The 19518-nt window shown below is 37.5% G+C and overlaps 1 protein-coding gene across 1 annotated transcript; it reads right to left on the bottom strand.

Annotated features, from left to right (window-relative positions):
- Positions 1-351: 351 nt before the first annotated feature.
- Positions 352-15635, bottom strand: ARL14EP (ADP-ribosylation factor-like 14 effector protein). Its single transcript, XM_011936327.1, has 4 exons — positions 15485-15635; positions 7692-8182; positions 6165-6292; positions 352-2238 (listed from the first exon to the last, which is right to left on the bottom strand). Exons 2-4 carry the CDS (start codon positions 8115-8117, stop codon positions 2010-2012), a joined length of 783 nt encoding a protein of 260 aa, XP_011791717.1. The 5' UTR covers positions 8118-8182; positions 15485-15635; the 3' UTR covers positions 352-2009.
- Positions 15636-19518: the final 3883 nt, after the last annotated feature.

Raw genomic sequence — 19518 nt, 5'->3', positions numbered from 1 at the left:
ACAGCTGTCTTTAAAAAAGTGCAACAACCAAGGCAGGCAGATCACAAGGTCAGGAGATTGAGACCATCCTGGCTAATATAGTGAAACCCCGTCTCTACTAAAAATACAAAAAATTAGCTGGGCATGGTGGCACGTGCCTGTAGTCCCAGCTACGTGGGAGGCTGAAGCAGGAGAATCACTTGAACCCAGGAGGCGGAGGATGCAGCAAGCTGAGATTGAGCCACTGCACCCTCGCCTGGGCAAGAGAGTGAGACTCTGTCTCAAAAATAAATAAACAAACAAATAAAAGCAAAGAGATGATACCATTCCCCCATCCTCCAAACAGCATCCAAGCAAATTCCAACATCAAGATGCAATCAATTTCCAAAAAATTTATTTATACTCTGTATTAACCAGTGTTTCTCTTTTCCATCATCACTCCCTAAGGAGTCTTTTTATAATTCTAATCAACCACCCCCCAAATTTTAATACCATAAATACAGTATCTGTTTAAGTACTATGTGTATATTCATGCTTTATACATAAAGTTTTTGTCCCCCAGAACAATTTTGACGAGTGCATGGTGCAAACAATGAAAGGTTTACAGTATTAAAACTTTATTTATTTGAATAAGTGGGAAGAAGAGAAATATATTTCAGCACTTAGATACATAAATTATTTCCAAAACAGTTTAATACTCAACTAGTTGGTTCTATCAAAATCAGTTTTCCCTGAAGCAAGCATTGTTCCTAGCTACAAGCGATCCTCATTTTGCATGGTACTGTGGGACCATAAAATGGCCCTGAAATCTTAATAATCAATGGGGAAAATGATGACTGTTCCATGACCTTTAAGATTCTGCTAAAATATTAAAAATTCTTAAGATCAGTTATAAATGTAAGAAAAAAATGCAAAAATGTTTAAAAATATTTAGTACACTGTAATTTAAAACATTAGAAATAGAACTAAAGTGTTTTATTTCATTGTAAAAACGAAGTAGTTTGAATAGGGCTTGCCTTTTTTTCTGGCAAGTAACTTATGATACTGAGTAAGCATCTTTTATATTCATGGCAAACTCATACTTCTTTTAAGTTTGGGCCAGCTTCCACCCTTTTATTGCTTGTGCTTTCAATATGGTGAAATATTTCTATATTCACATTAAATATCCTTTAATGTAAAGTTTTTTTTTTTTTTTTTTTAACCATCACTTCCTCTGGGACATATTTGTCTTTATTGCAATCACTTTTCTTTTTGTGTTGATAAGTTTGCCTTCATTAAGCTCCTATGAATGCACAGCAGCAAGAACAATATTCCCATGGTCAGTGACTTCTACAAATTCATTTATGTTTGATTAAAATTTCACTTCCAGTGTTATCATTTTTCATTGCTTTGCTGCACTTTCATCTTTGTTGGCCAGTTCTTTTGAGTGTTCACTTCTATAAAATGTCAAGTGGATGACAAAGAGACAGCATAACTACATGCCCTGCTGTAAGTGAACTGAATAACAGATATACAGGGACAAACCACTGGAAGAATCTGAAAGTAGTCAACATGATTGGTCATTAATCATAAAGTATATCTGTTATTTACATAGCAATTTGTAGACTGAAGAACTAGCAGAGAAGTTTGTACTTCACGTAATTACTCAAGAGTTATACTGTGCTAACTAAAATTTTAACCTAGATTTTAACAACAGTTTCCTTACCAGTTTCCTTTCCTTCCCGGTAAGGAAACTGGTGTTTAAACGAAATCTAGGTCACTGAAATTTGTGCCCATGGGAAACATGCAAATAGAGGACTGTCTACACCCTACTTGTTAATATTGATCCAGACAGGCTTAATAGGCTGAAAAACAGCCTATCTGAATTTATATCAAATAGTGAATCTTAAAGCACCCAAGACGAAAAATTAGGGCACACTGAGGTGGTTTTAAAATCTTTGTCATATGACAATCAAGCTTAAAATGTATCTTCGAGTAACAGAATTTTAGAAATAATGACCTTTAAAGGCCCCATAGTTTGGTACCACAGATTATCCAGCATGTTTATTATGAATTATTTCTCCTCCTTCAATTTCAATTTGCTCATACAGCCACTTGCGGTCACAGCGGCATTCAGCTCCACACTTGGTAGAACCACAGGCAGGACAAGCATAGAAACATCCTAAGCAATCTTCATCAAGGCAGTCACAGAGATCCATCCCACTAAAAATTAGGAGACCTTGGCTATCATAGACCTTACTCTTTGCTGGTATCACTTGTCTGTAAAATAAAACACAAGGAATTATACCTCATAAATATGTTATTTTTGATTATTTAATTGAAAATACAGTAAAAAAAAAGGAGATAAAATATTTTGAGATGAGATCATGCGAAAATGCTCTATAATTTATCTGACTCAAGGCTTATTCTATTGTCAGCAGTAAACGAACTCCATGTGAGAAGAGGAGACCTAACTCTAGAGTGTTGAGACAAATCCAGAAAGTCTGAATATGCTTCTTGAAGTCCATTAAAAAGTCACTTCAGCAAAGGAATGAACAGGAGCTTTGTCCAAAAAATAAGTATAATTTTCCCTTTACTTTAAACAAACAAAAAAAGAATGACAGGTTAATAGTGGTTCATTTTATTAGCTACCAACTTCTTCACTGTTTTATCAACATAGTCTTATTTTTATTATAGTATACCATTTCTATAGATTTTTATACTACAATTAATGTTTCTGGTTCTTTAATGGACTCTAGTAAATCTAGCCTAAAAATATTCAAATGACTCAATGGTAAACTTTAACAGATGGAATAGATGGCATATATAGAAATGCTGACTGAACTTAAAAATAATTCTGAATGATTATACTAACATTTGTTTTAAAGAGTCATATTCTAAACAATCTAGTTCTCCCATTCATTCTGTTGACTATACAGAACTGCATTTCTATTTCAGACATGTAAAAAATAAAAACCTCGCATACTCATAAAATGTAATTACCTTTTAGCTGCTACCCATAGAACAGAGATATATGGATTACAGGCACACTTTGGAGGTATTGCAGTTTTGGTTCCAGACCACCGCCAATAAAGTGAGTCACACATACATATATTTTTTTCTTTTCCAGTGCATATAAAAGTTAAGCTTACACTATAGTCTATTAAGTGTGCAACAGCCTTATATCTAAGCAAAAATGTATGTACCTTAATTTAAAAATACTCTATTGCTAAAAAATGCTAACAATCATCTGAGCTTTCAGTGAGTTGTAGTTTTTTTTGCTGGTGGAGGATCTTGCCCCAAAGAGGAAAGCTGACTGATCAGGGTGGTGGTTGCTGAAGGCTGGGGTAGCTGTGGCCATTTCTTAAAGTAAGACTACAGTGAAGTTTGCTGCATCTGTGGACTCTTCTTTTACAAAAGATTTCTCTGTAGCATGCGATGGTGTTTGATAGCATTTTACCTACAGCGGAATGGTCAAAATTGGGGTCATCCTCTCAAATTCTGCCTCTGCTTATTCTACTAAGTTTATATAATCTAAATCCTTTGTCATTTCAGTAACGTTAACAGCATCCTCACCAGTAGATTCCACCTCAATAAATCACATTCTTTGTTCACCTCTAAGAAGAAACTCCTCATCCATTCCATTCAAGTTTTATCACAAGATTGCAATATCTCAGTCACATCTCCAGGCTCTGCTTCTAATTCTAGTCCTCTTGCTATTTCTTTTTTTTTTTTTGAGGCAGAGCCTCTCTCTGTCACCCGGACTGGAGTGCAGTGGCCGGATCTCAGCTCACTGCAAGCTCCGCCTCCCGGGTTTACGCCATTCTCCTGCCTGAGCCTCCCGAGTAGCTGGGACTACAGGCGCCCGCCACCTCGCCCGGCTAGTTTTTTTTTTGTATTTTTAGTAGAGACGGGGTTTCACTGTGTTAGCCAGGATGGTCTTGATCTCCTGACCTCGTAATCCGCCCGTCTCGGCCTCCCAAAGTGCTGGGATTACAGGCTTGAGCCACCGCGCCCGGCCCCCTCTTGCTATTTCTACCACATCTGCAATTACTTTCTCCACTGAAGTCTTGAACCCCTCAAAGTCATCCATGAGGATTGGAATCTTCTTCCAAACTCTTGGAATGATGAATCCTTTCCAGAAGGTGTTCAATTTACTTTGCCCAAATCCATCAGAGGAATCACTCACTGTCTATGGCAGCTCTGGCCTCACAAAACGTATTTCTTAAATAACAAGACTTGAAAGTCAAAGTACCCCTTGATCCATGGGCTGCAGAATGAGTGTTGTGTTACCAGGCATGAAACATTTATCTCCTGGGACATCTCCATCAGAGCTCTTGAGTGATCAAGTACATTGTCAATGAGTAGCAATATTTTGAAAGGAATCCTTTTACCTAGGCAGGAAGTCTCTGAAGTGGGCTAAAAATATTCAGTGAACAATGCTGTAAACAGATATGCTGTCATCCAGGCTTTGTTCCACTTATACAGGACAGGTAGAGTACATTTAGCATCATTAGGACCCTAGGATTTCGAAGAGGTAAATAACTGGCTTCGACTTAAAAGTCACCAGCTGCATTAATCCCTACTAAGACAGCCTGTCCTTTGAAGATTTGAAGCCAGGTATAGACTTCCCCTCTCTAGCTATGAAAGATGGTATCTTCTTCCATTAGAAGGCTGTTTGTTGGCCAGGCGCGGTGGCTCACATCTGAAATCCCAGCACTTTGGGAGGCTGAGGTGGGCAGATCACAAGGTTAGGAGATCGAGACCATCCTGGCTAACACAGTGAAACCCCATCTCTACTAAAAATACAAAAAATTAGCTGGCCGTGGTGGCACATGCCTGTAGTCCCAGCTACCCGAGAGGCTGAGGCAGGAGAATCGCTTGAACCTGGCAGGTGGAGGTTGCAGTGAGCTGAGATTGCGCCACTGCACTCTAGCCTGGGTGACAGAGCAAGCTTCCATCTCAAGAAAAAAAAAAGAAAAAAGAAGGCTGCTTGTCTACATTGAAAATCTGTTGGGTAGTGTAGCCACCTTCATCAATAACTTGCTGCTTCACCTTGCACTTTTATGTTATGGAGATTGCTTCTTTCCTTACCCTCATAAACCAACCTCTGTTAGCTTCAAACTTTTCTTCTGAAGCTTCCTCACTTCTCTCAGCCTTTGGAGAATTGAAGAGGGTTAGAACCTTGCTTTGGATTAGGCTTTTGCTTAAGGGAATGTGTTGTAGCTGGTTTGATCTTCTATCCAGACCATTTAAAGTTTCTCCATATTAGCAAAAAGGCTGTTTTGCTTTCTTATCATTTGTGTTCAATGGAATAGTACTTTTAAATGTCCTTCCTGAACTTTTTCTTTGCATTCACAACTTGGCTGTTTAGCACAAGAGGCCCAGGTTTTGGCCTGTTTCAGCTTTTGATGTGCCTTCCTCCCCAGCTTAATCATTTCTAGCTTTTTTTGTAAAATGAGAGACTTGACTCTTCCTTTCACTTGAACACTTAGAGGCCACTGTAGGGTTATTAGTTGGACAGATTTCAATGTATTTGTTTCTCAGGGAATAGAGACACCTGAGGAGAGGGAAAGAGTCTAGAGAACAGCCAGTAGGTGGAGCAGTAAGAACACCCACAGCATTTATCAACTAAGTTCACCACCTTGCATTGGTGTGGTTCCTAGTGACTCAAAACAATTATAATAGTAACATCAAAGATCGTCATAACAGATATAGTAATGAAAAAGTTGTAAATATTGCAATAATTACCAAAATGCGAGTGAGATAGGGAGTACATGCTGTTAGAAAAATGACACCAATAGACTTGCTTACCATAGATTGCTACAAACTTTCAATTTGTAAAAAAAAAAAAAAATAGCACCTTGTAGAGAATAAAGTGAGGCACCAATAAAAGGAGGTATGTCCGTATATATACAACAATGCTTTTCAAATAAGTGAATTACTTTAATTGTAATTATTTTAACTCTCATGCCAAAATGATTTGCTTCAGTTCACTGCTACCTTCTTAGAAACAAATTTTTGGAGTTGAAAGGGATACCTTAATTTTATATGAATAAAAACAAAGGCCTTCATAGGTTTTTACTAATTCCATATTATCCAATTTAAAATATGAACCCAGAAAATTCAAAATTTAAGAGAAAAAGAGGGGAACAAAGCAGATGTGAAGCAGCAAGTTAACATGTCTTCAGTAACACTTAGCCTACCTGTCTGAACCAGCGGTTGCATTTTTTGTAAGCCTTCTTTTTTCTCTTTTACCAGTTTCTGGAGCAAATTCAGTTTGCCTTCCTGGATTTGTAAATTGTAGTGACCTCAAAGCTTTAGCCGTTCTTCCCTGAAGAAAGGTAAACAAATTATCAACTCAAATCTAGACATCAGACAATAACATTTCATTTAATGTTAAACCAGATGACTTCCTAACCTGGAAGGCAGTCTGGAACACACAAAAAAGAAAACAAGGTTTTCCTGCACTTAGGTTTTAGAGCCTAAGAGCAAGAAAGTTTACACGGCCCTAGATCATATTCAAAGTGTATTGGTTAATGTATTAGTAACATTTCCATTATTTGATTTTAGTCTCTGGTATATTAGGAGCAGAGGAGGAAGGCATTGTGAAAACCGCTAATGGCTGCTGCCAACACGGCGAGAAGGCACAAAAACTGCTGTATAATCCAGTGACACATAACTGATTTCCTAACAGTCCTGGGTCCTTAAGGATTTCTTGTTGTTTAAGGGTTTATATTTGTTATTTGGGGAGGAAAGAGCTGCAGCTGATACATTCTACAAGAATATTAAATAGATAAGGTGAAGACATCTACAATGACATCATCAGCAAGTATCTAGTATGAACTGCAGATAAATTGGGCCCTCAAGATGTTCCTCTCAGAAGAGAACAACAGGAAAATAGTATAATTTCAAATTTCAACTATCTTTTAACTTGGTTTAATAAAAAGGAGAAAAATATTCCAGAGGTAAGAATTATGAAATAATTACAAGTAAAAATTATGAGAAGTGCTTTCTTGGCATGCTTGTCCTACACAAAAGATAGCTTTACGAAATCTTAAGTTGTTCTGATACGGTTAAATATGCATGTAGGCATGTCAATAAGGAATAGAGGAAAAATCTTTAATATTTTACAATGTAAAAATTTATTATTACTTTTTACCACAACGAGTCCTAAAATTAGCCTTGACCATACCAAGTAGGAATTCAGAACTAGAAGCAAAGAAAACTCACAAGCATTTAAAAAACTCAAGAATGGGATAGCGTCAAAGGAGAAAGAGTGAAATAAAAAACAATTACTATAAGTCATCTCTCTAATGTTCCTTTTAAGGCGGTGATTTCCAAGTCCTTCATATAAAGGCAAATTCATCCTGCTTCAAAGACCCTTGCTGTTTGCTATGTCCCATGTAGTCACTTTGGTATCAGAAAAGAAACTAAATTTTGGCTTGGCCAGAATGTTCTAAAACCCACTCCTAAAGTCTTTGTATTAAAAGTTGTAGCTTGGAGTCTCAGGCATATTTTATTATTCCTTTCCCAAGCCTACTTTCTTGATCCCCCAATCTTGACCTTCAGTGTATGTGAATAATATTTAGAAACATCATCCACTTTCACCCCCTCCTTTTAATTCACTGTATCCTAACAAATATAGTAATACTGTAAATATGATTTTCTTATAGTTAAGCAAAATCCTACATGGTAGAATTCATATAGAAAAAAATGACTATTATACATACATCTGACTCAGGTTTCCTTTTCTGGCGGTCTTCAGTATCAACATCCACACTTCCATTGATTATCTGTGTGCATTTTGGACAAAGCTTCCAACCAGGTACAAGCTGTCTTCCGAATTTTGCACTCAGAAAAGTGGCATCATCTAAGTCAATTACATGCAAATTTTTTTTGGCTAATTTTTTGTGTATGTTAAATGGGTCACAACATGACTTCTGTAAATCTTCAAATCTGTCAATGTAAATTTTTACATGATGAAAGCAAATTGTATTGTTCCCAGAAAGTGTCATTCCAGTTCTAAGTTGAAGTAAAAGCATATCATTTGATGACAATTCTTGCAAAGTCTTGAAACCTGTGTGACGAGTATAGTAGGTTTTATGGCACTCATTTGTAGTACGAAGCTGGACTCCAACTGAACATGGATCCATCATTCTTGATTCTAGCAAATTTTCCCTGTTTTATTTTGTCTAGAGATCTAGGTCATGGGCTGATCACCCTAGAGAAAATATTAAAGAGAATCAAATTTGTGCTGCAAGTTTATCTAGGAAACTGAAAATGCATTTGATAAAATTCAACACCTGTCTAAAAGAAAATAAGGAATAAAAAAGGTATTTACCAAAGTCCTATAACATACATTTAATAATCAAACAGAAGCATTCCCTGAAAAGTCAGAACTTCACGAGAACACCTGCAATTAAAGATTATATTTAAGACTACATGAGAATTAAAAAGGAGGAAATAAGAAATATTATCCAAAGATACATCAGAAATACAAGAGGTTTAACGAACTATTAGAACTAATAAGAGAATTCACCAGGGATGCTAGAAACCAAAAAACACTGTATCTTACAAAATATGTGACTCTTACAAAAAATATATAACAAGTCCTTCACGGAGAAAATCATCAAACTGAAAGACAAAAAAGGTACCCTAAATAAATGCAGCTATATATCATGGAGTGCCTCATTATAAAAAATTTGTCAGTTATCCAGGAATACATCTGTAAATTCAGTTCTATTCCAATCAAAGTTCTATCAGATATTCTACTCCCACCCCATTGGAATTTAGCAAGCTGGTCTGTATCAAAGAGTAAAGGTCTAAGAAAGCCAAGGTAATCTTGAAGGAAAATACAGTAACATATTGATTTACTATAAACTTATTCTAATTAAAACTATGGTATTGGTATAGTATAAACAAACAGATCCATGAGTAGAAGAGGGCTTGGTATATGACATGTGGTACTATTAATCAATGGGTATCACACACTAATGAAGAAGGGACTTTAACCAGTTAACCATATGGAAAAAGGATTAGATCTCTTCTGCACAAACAAAAATCAATTACAGGTGGATTAAAGAATTAAACATGAAAAGAAAAACTAAACATTTTTATGAGAAAATAAAGAAGGTTTTCTGACATGGGAGTAGGGAAGAATTATTCAAACAAGCAAGCAGGTACCAAAAAAAATAAAAAGATGGATACATTTGATTGTATGTAAAATTTACACATTTCTGTATAACTAAGGGAGAAAAAAATGACACTTGAAAGGTGTTGTTAGGATTATTATTATAAATATTCGAGTAACCCCTCACTTCTAAAAATCAATTAGAAAATGACAGAGTCCATTGGAAAACTAAACAAATATAGTTAGGCAATTCACAGAGAAAGAGAACAGCCAATACATGCATACAAACTGTTTCCCTCATAGTTCCTAGGAAAATGCAAATTAAATATCATTTCTTAAACATTTGCTTGAAATCAATTTAAAAATCTGATATCTGGTTAGGATGTGTCCAACTCTTACATGCTCCTCATAACAACTTTGGCAGGAATGTAACTGCTTTAGAACGTTTTCTGCAGTTTCTTGTAAAACTGAGGAAGCATGTACCTTGGGACTGACCTCTTTTCAGTTCTGGGTGTCAGCTGGAGAAAAATATCTCCAATACCAGCACAAGTTATATATAAAAACTTTCAGCATTCACTGCCTTTGGCAGTGAAAGATGACAAATAACCTAATTGTAAAGGATGTGAAATTGTTACTCACACAAGGGACTCCCACATAATGGTTAAAATGAATAAGCTACATGAATTACATGTATCAACATGAATAAACCTCAAAGACAATCTTAAGTGAAAAAAGTTGTAAAGGTTATATAGTATCATCAGTAGTGTAAAATTTAAAAGACAGTATATAAGATTCACAGATGAAACATGAATATATACTAAAATACACATGAGAGTAACATATATCACATTTGTGGATACTTCTGAGGGGAAAAAACATTTTTTTCCCCAAAAAGATTTACAGAAAATAAGGTTTGGTGACATGTACATAAGTGCTTCACTACTGTCCATACTTTCTATTTGAAATTTTTCATAAATATTTTCAAAGCAAATTAAAAAAACTAAGTTGAATTCTCAAGAAAAGATGCAACTCATTAGGAAAAAGACTGCTGTTGAGAAAAGATGTGAACCACTGAAATCTGAGTGGTAGTGAGGTCCCGTGAAATCTAGGATTCGGCAATTTTACAAGTGTTTTTAAGCTTTGCCAAATTAAAAAAAAAAAAAAACACTGGAGAGAAATCTTAAACATTTTTTGATGTGGTTTCTGCAGAGAAAATAATCAGTAAAATCATATAAAAATAAAAGACCCTGGCCTCAGGTAACAAAAAATGGTGAATAAATGTCTGTGCTTTAGGTCAAAATACTATATTTAGAAAGTTAAAAAATAAAATACACTTTAAAGTGTTAAAAAATGCTACTGAACATTTTAACTGAAAAAAAGTTTTAAAGCTGGTAAAAACAGAGTATATTTATATTCATTTATTCTGTTTTAGTTAGCTTTTAAAATGAACTAATATAGGTCCTAATCAAATCGGATAAAATGGCTTCTATCACAGTAATAATTAGAACATTTTTTTCTAGCCAGGCATTGTGGCTCATGCTTGTAATCCCAGCACTTTGGGAGGCCGACGTGGGTGGATCACTTGAGGCCAGGAGTTCTCGACTAGACTGGCTAACACAGTGAGTGTTAGCCTCTACTAAAAATACAAAATATCAGGTGTGGTAGTGCAGCTACACAGGAGGCTGAGGCATGAGAATTGCTTGAACCCAGGAGGTGGAGGTTGCGGTGAGTCAAGATTGCGTCACTGGATTCCAGCCTGGGCGACAAAGTGAGACTCTTGTCTCAAAAAAAAAAAAAAATAATTTTTTTTCTTCAAACAGATCATTGGGTTAAGTTGAGGAGAAAACGGAAACCCGAGGTAAAGTTACAAAACAACGAACTATGTGGCAATGTATCTTAGCAAATAAGGGACACAATCTGGCTCTGACGTTTATTAATACAAGGGAAACTAGAACAATTATCCCTCAGCACTGTATAAAAAATAATGCTTAATATTTTGTTAATGCCACAGATTTTTATTTGTAGGTAACCATTACCAGTTTTTAGCCACAGACCTATAACGGAATTTTTTGCCATAAAGCTATTTCCTAGTATTCAAAACTTGGGCTACTCTGGCCATATTTGATAGGAAAAGCATCTTGGATTTAGGAAACTAAAAACTTTAGAAACCTTATCTGTCCATAGTAATAATACATTTTTGCCCTTTAGGTTAATTTCATTTACTCTATTTATTAATTTAAATTTTAGGTAAAAAAATTCTTTTCCTTACTTATTGGGGAGTCTCTGTTCCATTAGTTTCCTTTATTCGTGGCTAAATTACTACAAAATTCACCAGAGTTCATCATGATTAAAGGAAACTAAGGGAACAGACTCTGTAACTTGTGTCAGTGAAGCTGAATACCTATTTCGGAAATTCCTGGCCTCAAGTGATTCTCTCACCTATCAGCCTTCTGAGTAGGTGGTCCTGTAATCTGTCTACAGGAAGTTAAGTTTTTTCTTAGTAACAGGCAGGACATTGAGCTGGCACCAAAGAAAGATCTCTACTTACTGGATGCAGAAAATGGGGTCACCAGATTTGGCAAATAAAAAACGCAGGATGCCCTGTTAGATTTGAATTTCAGACAATGAATTACTTCTTTACAGGACCAGCTCATTTCAAAATTAAAACATCCTATCTGATACAAGACATTGTCAACTGTGATAAAAACTAAATTTTACACAGATTAAAACTCAGCAGCAAACTAATCCCACTCACTTGAGTAAAAGTACACACACCTGGTTACGGCAGCTTTAAAGTCTTCCATAGGTTAGCTTTCTGATCTACGATTAGGCAGTCTGTTCACATACTGTCAAAGAGTCCAAGTCCAGCTAGCTCAAGGAACACTAAATTTCAGACACTGATCATAAGTGGGTACTGTCTGCATTCTAAAAATTACACCCTCTGGTTGTTCCTCCTCTGTTATATTTCTCAGTGTTCCCATTTCCAGCTCTTTCTGTCCTCCTCCTATAAGCTAAAGTTCTGCATTTGGGTCTGTTTCCTAGCAACTGTTTTTGCTCATTTTGGTCTGTGTTGTGGCAATGTGGCCTACAATTTATATTTTATTTTCTTCAAATGACAGTCCAGCAACTTCATATTGTTCCTTTCACCTACAGTACACTGTTACGTTCTTCCATAACGATGATTTATCTGGCCCCTGGAAATGCTTTACTATTTACTGCCCCTGAATCAGCACTGGCATCAGCTGAGACCTCAGTAGAACTACAGAATCTCAGTAACAGCTCCAGACCCAATGAATCAGGATCTGCATTTCAAAAAGATGCCCAGGTGATGTGTAAGCACATTACAGTTTGCTATGTACTGCTCTAGATAATTCAATTTAAAAAAATTAAACTTAAAATGTTTTGATATCTTCTGTATTTTATAGAAGATAGCAAAAAAGAATAAAGAAAAACACAGATACGTATTTGCCTTACAGGAAGTCTAACTCTAGGGAAGATTACTGGGGGAGAGGAGATTTAAACTTGATAAACCAAGGACAGAGAAAAACATCTGCTTCAATAGAAAACTGCACTGTTGAGAGCACAGCCTTGCAGGTTTTCAGATTCTGATTACATGGGAAGTCTGATTCTTTCAGCAACTTGGAGTTATTTTACAACTGTCAACTGTAGCTAACCAACAGCAAGGCAAAATAATTGTATTCTTGTAAATTCTATCTGGTGAAGGTTCAATGAACTTCTGTCTCACTGTGGAAGCAGCCAATTTTGCCTTCACTTGCACACTTATTTCAGTATTTCTGCTCTATAAACATGTCTACTTTTAATTGTCATTTAAATTGGTTATAGCATCTTACCAGTTCCTATTTTAATAATCTTTTAATGCAAGAAAAGATTAATTTGCTCCAGTCAATCACTTTGGTCAGTATACAACCTAGTACTCCTCATGGAAGAAGAAAGAAATCCAGCTTCTTATAGGATAACAAGCAAACCAATAACAAAAACCCCAGTCTTAGATCACCATAGTATAAATCCAGGTTTTCAATACTTTTCAATGTCAAACAATAAAAACACTTCTTGACAAGTTGAATTTTGCTTGAGCCCTGCGCTGGTTCTTTATTAGCCATAATTTTAAAAATCCTCCCACCCTTGATTTAGGTAAGATTCAAGGATCCCCCCTTGTTTACCTATGACCGGGCAAGAGAAAGACCCTCCAAATTCCCATTTTTTTGCTTCAATTATGAATTTATGAATAATTTGCTGAGCTGCGTGGCCCTACAGATCAAGTGGAACAAAATACTTGTTAAACTTTAGTTTCTTTCCTTCCCCCAGGTTCCTGAACTTTGGACAACTCTCAGCCAGAGCCAGGGAATAACACTCTCAGATCTACTACTAGATCAAGCCACCCTTATATCCTACTTCCTCAAACCAAAACTTTCCAGCACGGTTCACTCCTTGGAGACTCTTGCAGATCTTTTGGTTTTACCCATTGCAAAAGTCCCTTTTCTCCTCTTGCAATAACCCTTTTGAATAAAGTCTCTCCTAAGTCCAGATTTCTTATTTGACATTGTCTTAAAAATTCTGCATAGGAGAAAATTAAGACTTTCTCCTGCCTTAGGATTGATATCACTTTACTTTAGTGCCTAAATGCAGCATGTTTTGTGATTCTAAGATTAACATTTAATATTTTTGTAGCACTAAGAATCAAAAGAGAATGAAATAAAGGTAGAATACATTGATTAGACCTCTCCTACTACCTTAGGTAGTAAACAAAAGTATTTGTTCTTCATACAATTTGAACGCTGCCGGCTCAGGGAATTAACCAGCTTTACTTTAAAACATCAGTAGTTTTAAAGAGTTCTTAAGCATTATCTCTTGCTACCCATTAAAAAACGGTGAGGAAGGTAGATTAGGTTGAGGAAGCTGAGAAAAATCATACGTGGCCATGATGCTTGCAAGACTTCCTAATAAAGCAAGGTCTAGGACATTATCACAGGGGTTTCGGGGTGTTAATGCAGAACACCCCCACCACCACTACCAAAACAGCAAAACAGACACTACCAAAACAACAGCAGAGGGAATTGAGGATTAATCACGGAACTCACTTTTCCTTCCTAAATTTGTGGAGGAGATGCAGAAATATCCGTTCCAATATGTTAATTCACCTTAACATAGTTTTTTAGTTTGTTACCAGTCTCCTAATTAGTGGGAAAGTAAGATTTAGAGGAAATTTAACAAAACAAAAAATGTACTTCGTTTTGTAACTGATGTCTCTTTTACGAAAAACAGAAAACAAACTTTCATGAAATGTTTTATGAAAAAAATTAAAGGCTTTGTTTTTGGCATAGGGTCTTGCAACTTATAAAGCATCTTCCCAGATTATCTCTTGTTTAACAAAAATGTAATTTAATCTACCCCTACGCCCCAAATCAGTAGCTTTAGTTAAGGGCACATACACCTACAAAAGTTACGCATCTTGCAACTGTGAACTTTTTGTGCCTGTCATCTTCAAATACTGATTACCTATAACATGACAATTGGCATTAATCAAAGGGCCCAAAGGCCAAGAGGAGAGTCTCAATCCTCAAGAAGATCTAGGCACAATAAGAAAGGTAAAGTTAATTTAAAACAAAAATATAGTCTATAACATCGTTGAAAAGATTTGCTTCAAGTGTGGTAGTCAGGACATGCCAGGTACAGCGCTTAGGGCAAATATCATCTCAGGAACCTTCATAGCCTCCCTGAGGAAAGTAGTATCATTCTCATTGACAGATGAAGAAACTCCAGCCTACAGCTTTTGTTATCATGCCTACCAGAGGGCCCCCAAACCCTGCAATGATTCCCACCCCAACCCTGTAAGAGACCACATACATTTCGTCCTTAGTTCACGGCTATTTACAAATTACTAAAACCACCAGATCCGTCCAATGGGCACCTACCAAGTTCATGGTACCGGGATGGAAAAATAAACATTAGTCTTTGGCTTCAAAGGGCCAGGGTTGAGAAGATTCTGATTTGAAAAATTAAAAACAAAAATAGCAGAGATACAGGCTGTCTACGGGGTTCAAGGCCACAATACAATCCTAAGTATTCAAGTCAGAATCGTAGCTTTGAGGGTCCTGGGCCTACTGGACACGGGACGACCCTCGGAGAGGTCAGAGGCGGCAGAACCTGTTCTGGGCTTTGGCCCAAGGCGTTGCGTCACAGATGAACTACGGGGTAGGGATTGATCTAGGGGTGAGAGGCCTCGGCCAGCTGCTGGAAATCCCCCTCACGTGTGCGGGCCTCCTCTTCCCCCTCTCCCCGGGTTCCCCCGTGACGCCGCCGGCTCCCTCGCCACTCAGGGGCCCGTCTCCACTCTCCCGCTCCTCCCCAGGGCCTCCCCCGCTCCCCTTCCACCTTAGCTTTAGCTCTCCTCCGCCCGGCTTCGGGCAGGATCCGCCTCCAGACAGGACACACTCGACCGCCCGCTTCCCAGCCAGGCCCCGCGCTACCACTGAGAGGATGGCAAGCGCGGGCTAGAGAAGCTCAACGCCACCACAAAGAGACGCCCGGGAGAAGCCTAGAGAGGACACGAATCTGGCGGCCTCCGGGGACGGAAGGGGCGGGGCAGAGTGAAGTGGCGAATGATTCAAGGCAAGGCAAGAGTTGCTTCAGATACTCTCTTTTGCAGTCCTCCGAGAGGTTAGGGATTTGGGAGGTCCCTGGGGGCCATCTCTTACAAGACACAGTTTCCACTACATTGGATTGTATTTGTAAATCTCCACACCTGTGCGTGATGGTAAACTTTTGCACGCAAATACCCCGACCTCTGAAGGAGGGTGTGTGTTAAAAGGATCTGAAGAATGGACCCATTGTTTAAGGTCTTACGTTCTATTTCTTTCATTCAAGCGAAATATATTCCAAAATGCATCTTTTATTGTAAGCTCTAAAAATAGCTATTACTTTGAGTAAAATGTAGGCTCCAGGAAGATGCTTGTAAATTTTCTCAGAACAGAAATGGCATTTTTCTTGTATCCTTATTGTCTGTCACAGTATAGGTGCTCATTAATTTTTACAGTGGGTTTTATTATCTAGAATCCCGGAGAACTGAACGTCTCTTAAAGATTCTTGGCTTTTTAATTATTTTAAGGTTGGGATAGCAGAGAAACAAAAACTATTGTTTGAAACCCCACAGTGAACAGGCAAATAAGACAAGCTCCACCAAGGCCCAAACTTGCTAGTGATTCTCTGCATTACTGTAAGCTGTTTTCTGCAGTGAGTCTATGGTCCCACCACTTTCATACTGCTCCCCAACTAGGCAGGCGATTGATGCCTAGAACTAGGGAATGACAGAAAGGAAAAAAACAATGGGTAATTTCTTCAACTATGTCTGCAGGAGGTTGCATTCTATAATTCTTTTACTGTTTACTTTGTGGTTGGCACTTTGTTAAGTAATGATTAGACAAAAAGAATAAAATGTATTTCTGCTTCCAAGGAGCTCACAAACTAGTGAGAGAGGAATAAACAGTTAATCACAGTGTGGTATGAAAAGTGTCATAACAGAAACACATGGATATAAACAGAATAAAATGATAGTGCTAAAGCAGGAGTGTTTTGGGAGCAGATTAATGCCTGCATGGAACTGTCATGTGGGAAACTAATTTGATGCAATGGTGGCTTCCCAGTAAACAAGGCAAGCTCTCCTAAAGGTAATGAAACAGAAGGCTCAAAGCTCGAATTAAGATTATTAAATAATATAGCCTATTTAATTTCAGTATCCAGTGAAAAGGTGAAAGAGTTGTGGTAAGTGGACACAGTTAGGATAAGGTGCAAGCAAGTGGAAGGACACCATCACCTGAATCGTGGGTTAAGTAATGTGCATATATCCTATCTGCCACAACAGCCTTCTCTGCTGATGGTATACTTATGAGGACTAGAGATGAAGTGTCAGCAAGGAGACTCACAGGTGGAAAGTGCTTTGGGCCAATGGTACACACCTGCTTTATTGGACAGAAGCAGGGAAGTATGCCTGGTCACGGCAGAGCTTACTGGTTAAGTTGTTGAACAGATACAAGTTTTTTTTTTTTTTGCATTTCCTGGGCAGAGAACATATGAGACTATTCTAGGTGTGACCAATGGGTGGCTGATTTAGGGGTGACATAGGTAATAGCCCAGAGATGTCATGATTGCTCATAGCTTAGTTTTTCCATCCCTTTTTGGCTATCAGTGACTCTCTATTCCATCGTATTTGTATTTAACTTTGGCATGTCTTATAGTTTACTAACTTACTATATATATTTTACATAATCTTGCCTATGTTTCACAAAGTACATGCTTACTCATATTCTATATTTAAAATATGCTAGGAGTTTTACATTTATCTCACAAGCTACTAGCTTACTTACTCTCTGTAGTTAACACTTCTTATGACGTTCATCCATCTCTAAGGAAACTGCAAAGCCCTTCAGTATGGGTAGAGTGGAAAGCTGGAAAGGCACGTAGGTAAAAAATAATGCCCTTTTTATGCCCTCTTAGAGATACTGAATTTTAACCTGTGAAAACTGTAAAATTTATCAGGAGTATAGAGAATAGAAGAGAGGTGCAGTCCTGGGGTAGAGGGCCAGGTGGAAACTCTTGCCCTAATACAGATGATTAAGAAGCGGTCCTCCACCAGCTGAGGCAGTGGCTCTATGGGATGAAATGTGATTCCTTCCCACTCACCTCCTCCCACAGGGTTTGGTAATGTCTAGAGGCATTGTGGTTGTACCAGCAAAGGGTGCTACTAGTATCTAGTAGGGTAAAGGACAAGGTAACTGCTAAATATTTAACAATGCACAGGACAACACCCCCTCCCCCCAACAAAAAAGAACTAACTGGCTCAAGATTTCAGTAGAGCCAAGATTGAGAAACCCTAAATGAAGGACATTTAAAAGGCACAGAGATGATAGAAGTTAAGTAAGCAGAATTGGTCAGTTTTTTATATGATTAGATATAGAGGTTAGGAAGAAGTAAATAATTATTTCAAGTTTCTAGTTTGGATAACTGGGAGGTCAAAGGGAGGAATGGGCTAGGGAGAATAGAGATAAGAATTTAAATGCTGAATACGCTAAGTTTTCTCAAACTTATCAAGTGTACCTCCAAGTGAAGATGTACAGCTGGCAGTTGGAAGAAGAGGGCAGGACATGAGAGAGATCTCAGCTGAAGATAAGAGATTTGGGAGATGTTGGTCTGTGAGTGGCAGTTCTATTGGAGGTGGATGGGATAGGGAAGATGATACCTATGGAATGAATAGGGTAAAATGAGAAAGAATAGGGCTAAGGATGAATCTAAATTTCTGAGCTCTCATTCTATTTTACTGAATCAGAATCTCGGTCCTCCAAGCCAGTCTACCAGATCAGATAAGATCCAAGAATCTGCATTTTTGGCAAGAAACCCAGGTGATTTTGCAGCACAGTACGATTTTAGAACAACAGATTTAGATCGCAGAAGTCTGAAAAGGAGCAGACAGCGAGGTAGCAAGAAAACTAGGGAAGAACAGAGACCCAAAAGCCAAGAAAGGAAAGTTTAAAGCAGGGCTCTGTCGGTGCAAGAGGTTGTTGTAGAGCAGTACTGGCCACTAGAAATATAACGTGAGTCACATAAGCTATTGTATGTTTTCTTGTAGTGATACAAAAAGCTAAACAGAAGCAGAAGAAATTGATTTTAGAGATATAGCTTGTTTAACCCAATAATTAAGAATTATCATTATAACATGTAATTAACATAAAAACTAATGAGGTACGTCACATTCTTTTATTCATATTATGTCTTGGAAACCTGGTGTGTGTTTTACACCTCCAGCGCCTCCCAATTTGGTCTAGCTACACTTCAAATATTCAGTAGCTGCATGTGCCTAGTGGCTACCAGAGTGGATAGCACAGGTGTAGAAAGTCAAGTAAGGAAAACACTCTTATCTTCCAGCTCAGACTAAAATGAACTAGAAGGAAAATAAAAAACTAAATATGTTCCATAGCTGTACTAATAAAATAGTTATAGATGGTGTGATAAGACCTGTTTCAGTGATGTGGGTGATGGTAGAAACCAGAATATACCCAGTTAAAGAGTGGGAAGTTAGAGATGCTGACAGCTACTTGAGAGAACGTCTTCAACAAGCTTTGCTGTTAAGTATAAAGAGGCCCCCCTTTTTCTGTGTCTTTGAATATGAATTTTAAGATTAAAGAACACAATTCAGTTTTTAATTTAGGTTTTAACAATTACATTTGGATTTCTGCTTCTGCAAAATTATGCTATCACTAGAAACACCTGGAAAATTGAGCATACTATGTGAAATGAATTGGGCATGGTAACTCACAAATGTAGTCCTAGCTACTGGAGAAGCTGAGATGGGAGTATCACTTGAGGAAAGATATATATATTTTATATATTATATATACATGTATTTATGTATATAT

Source organism: Colobus angolensis, unplaced genomic scaffold (genome assembly GCF_000951035.1).
Source record: "Colobus angolensis palliatus isolate OR3802 unplaced genomic scaffold, Cang.pa_1.0 Scaffold152, whole genome shotgun sequence".
In the NCBI taxonomy this organism is placed as follows: Eukaryota; Metazoa; Chordata; class Mammalia; order Primates; family Cercopithecidae; genus Colobus; species Colobus angolensis.
The sequence above is the reverse complement of the archived record's forward strand: the minus strand, read 5'-3'. Positions and strand labels throughout refer to the sequence as shown.

What these genes read in the sequence shown, in the direction of transcription:
- ARL14EP (XM_011936327.1), bottom strand. Translation starts at nt 8,117, where the DNA reads ATGATGGATCCATGTTCAGTTGGAGTCCAGCTTCGTACTACAAATGAG. An exon ending in AAAGGAAACCTGAGTCAGAT is followed by an intron (nt 6,293 to 7,691) that starts GTATGTATAATA and finishes ACCTTTCTTCAG; the next exon opens with GGAAGAACGGCTAAAGCTTT. An exon ending in GCAACCGCTGGTTCAGACAG is followed by an intron (nt 2,239 to 6,164) that starts GTAGGCTAAGTG and finishes TTTATTTTACAG; the next exon opens with ACAAGTGATACCAGCAAAGA.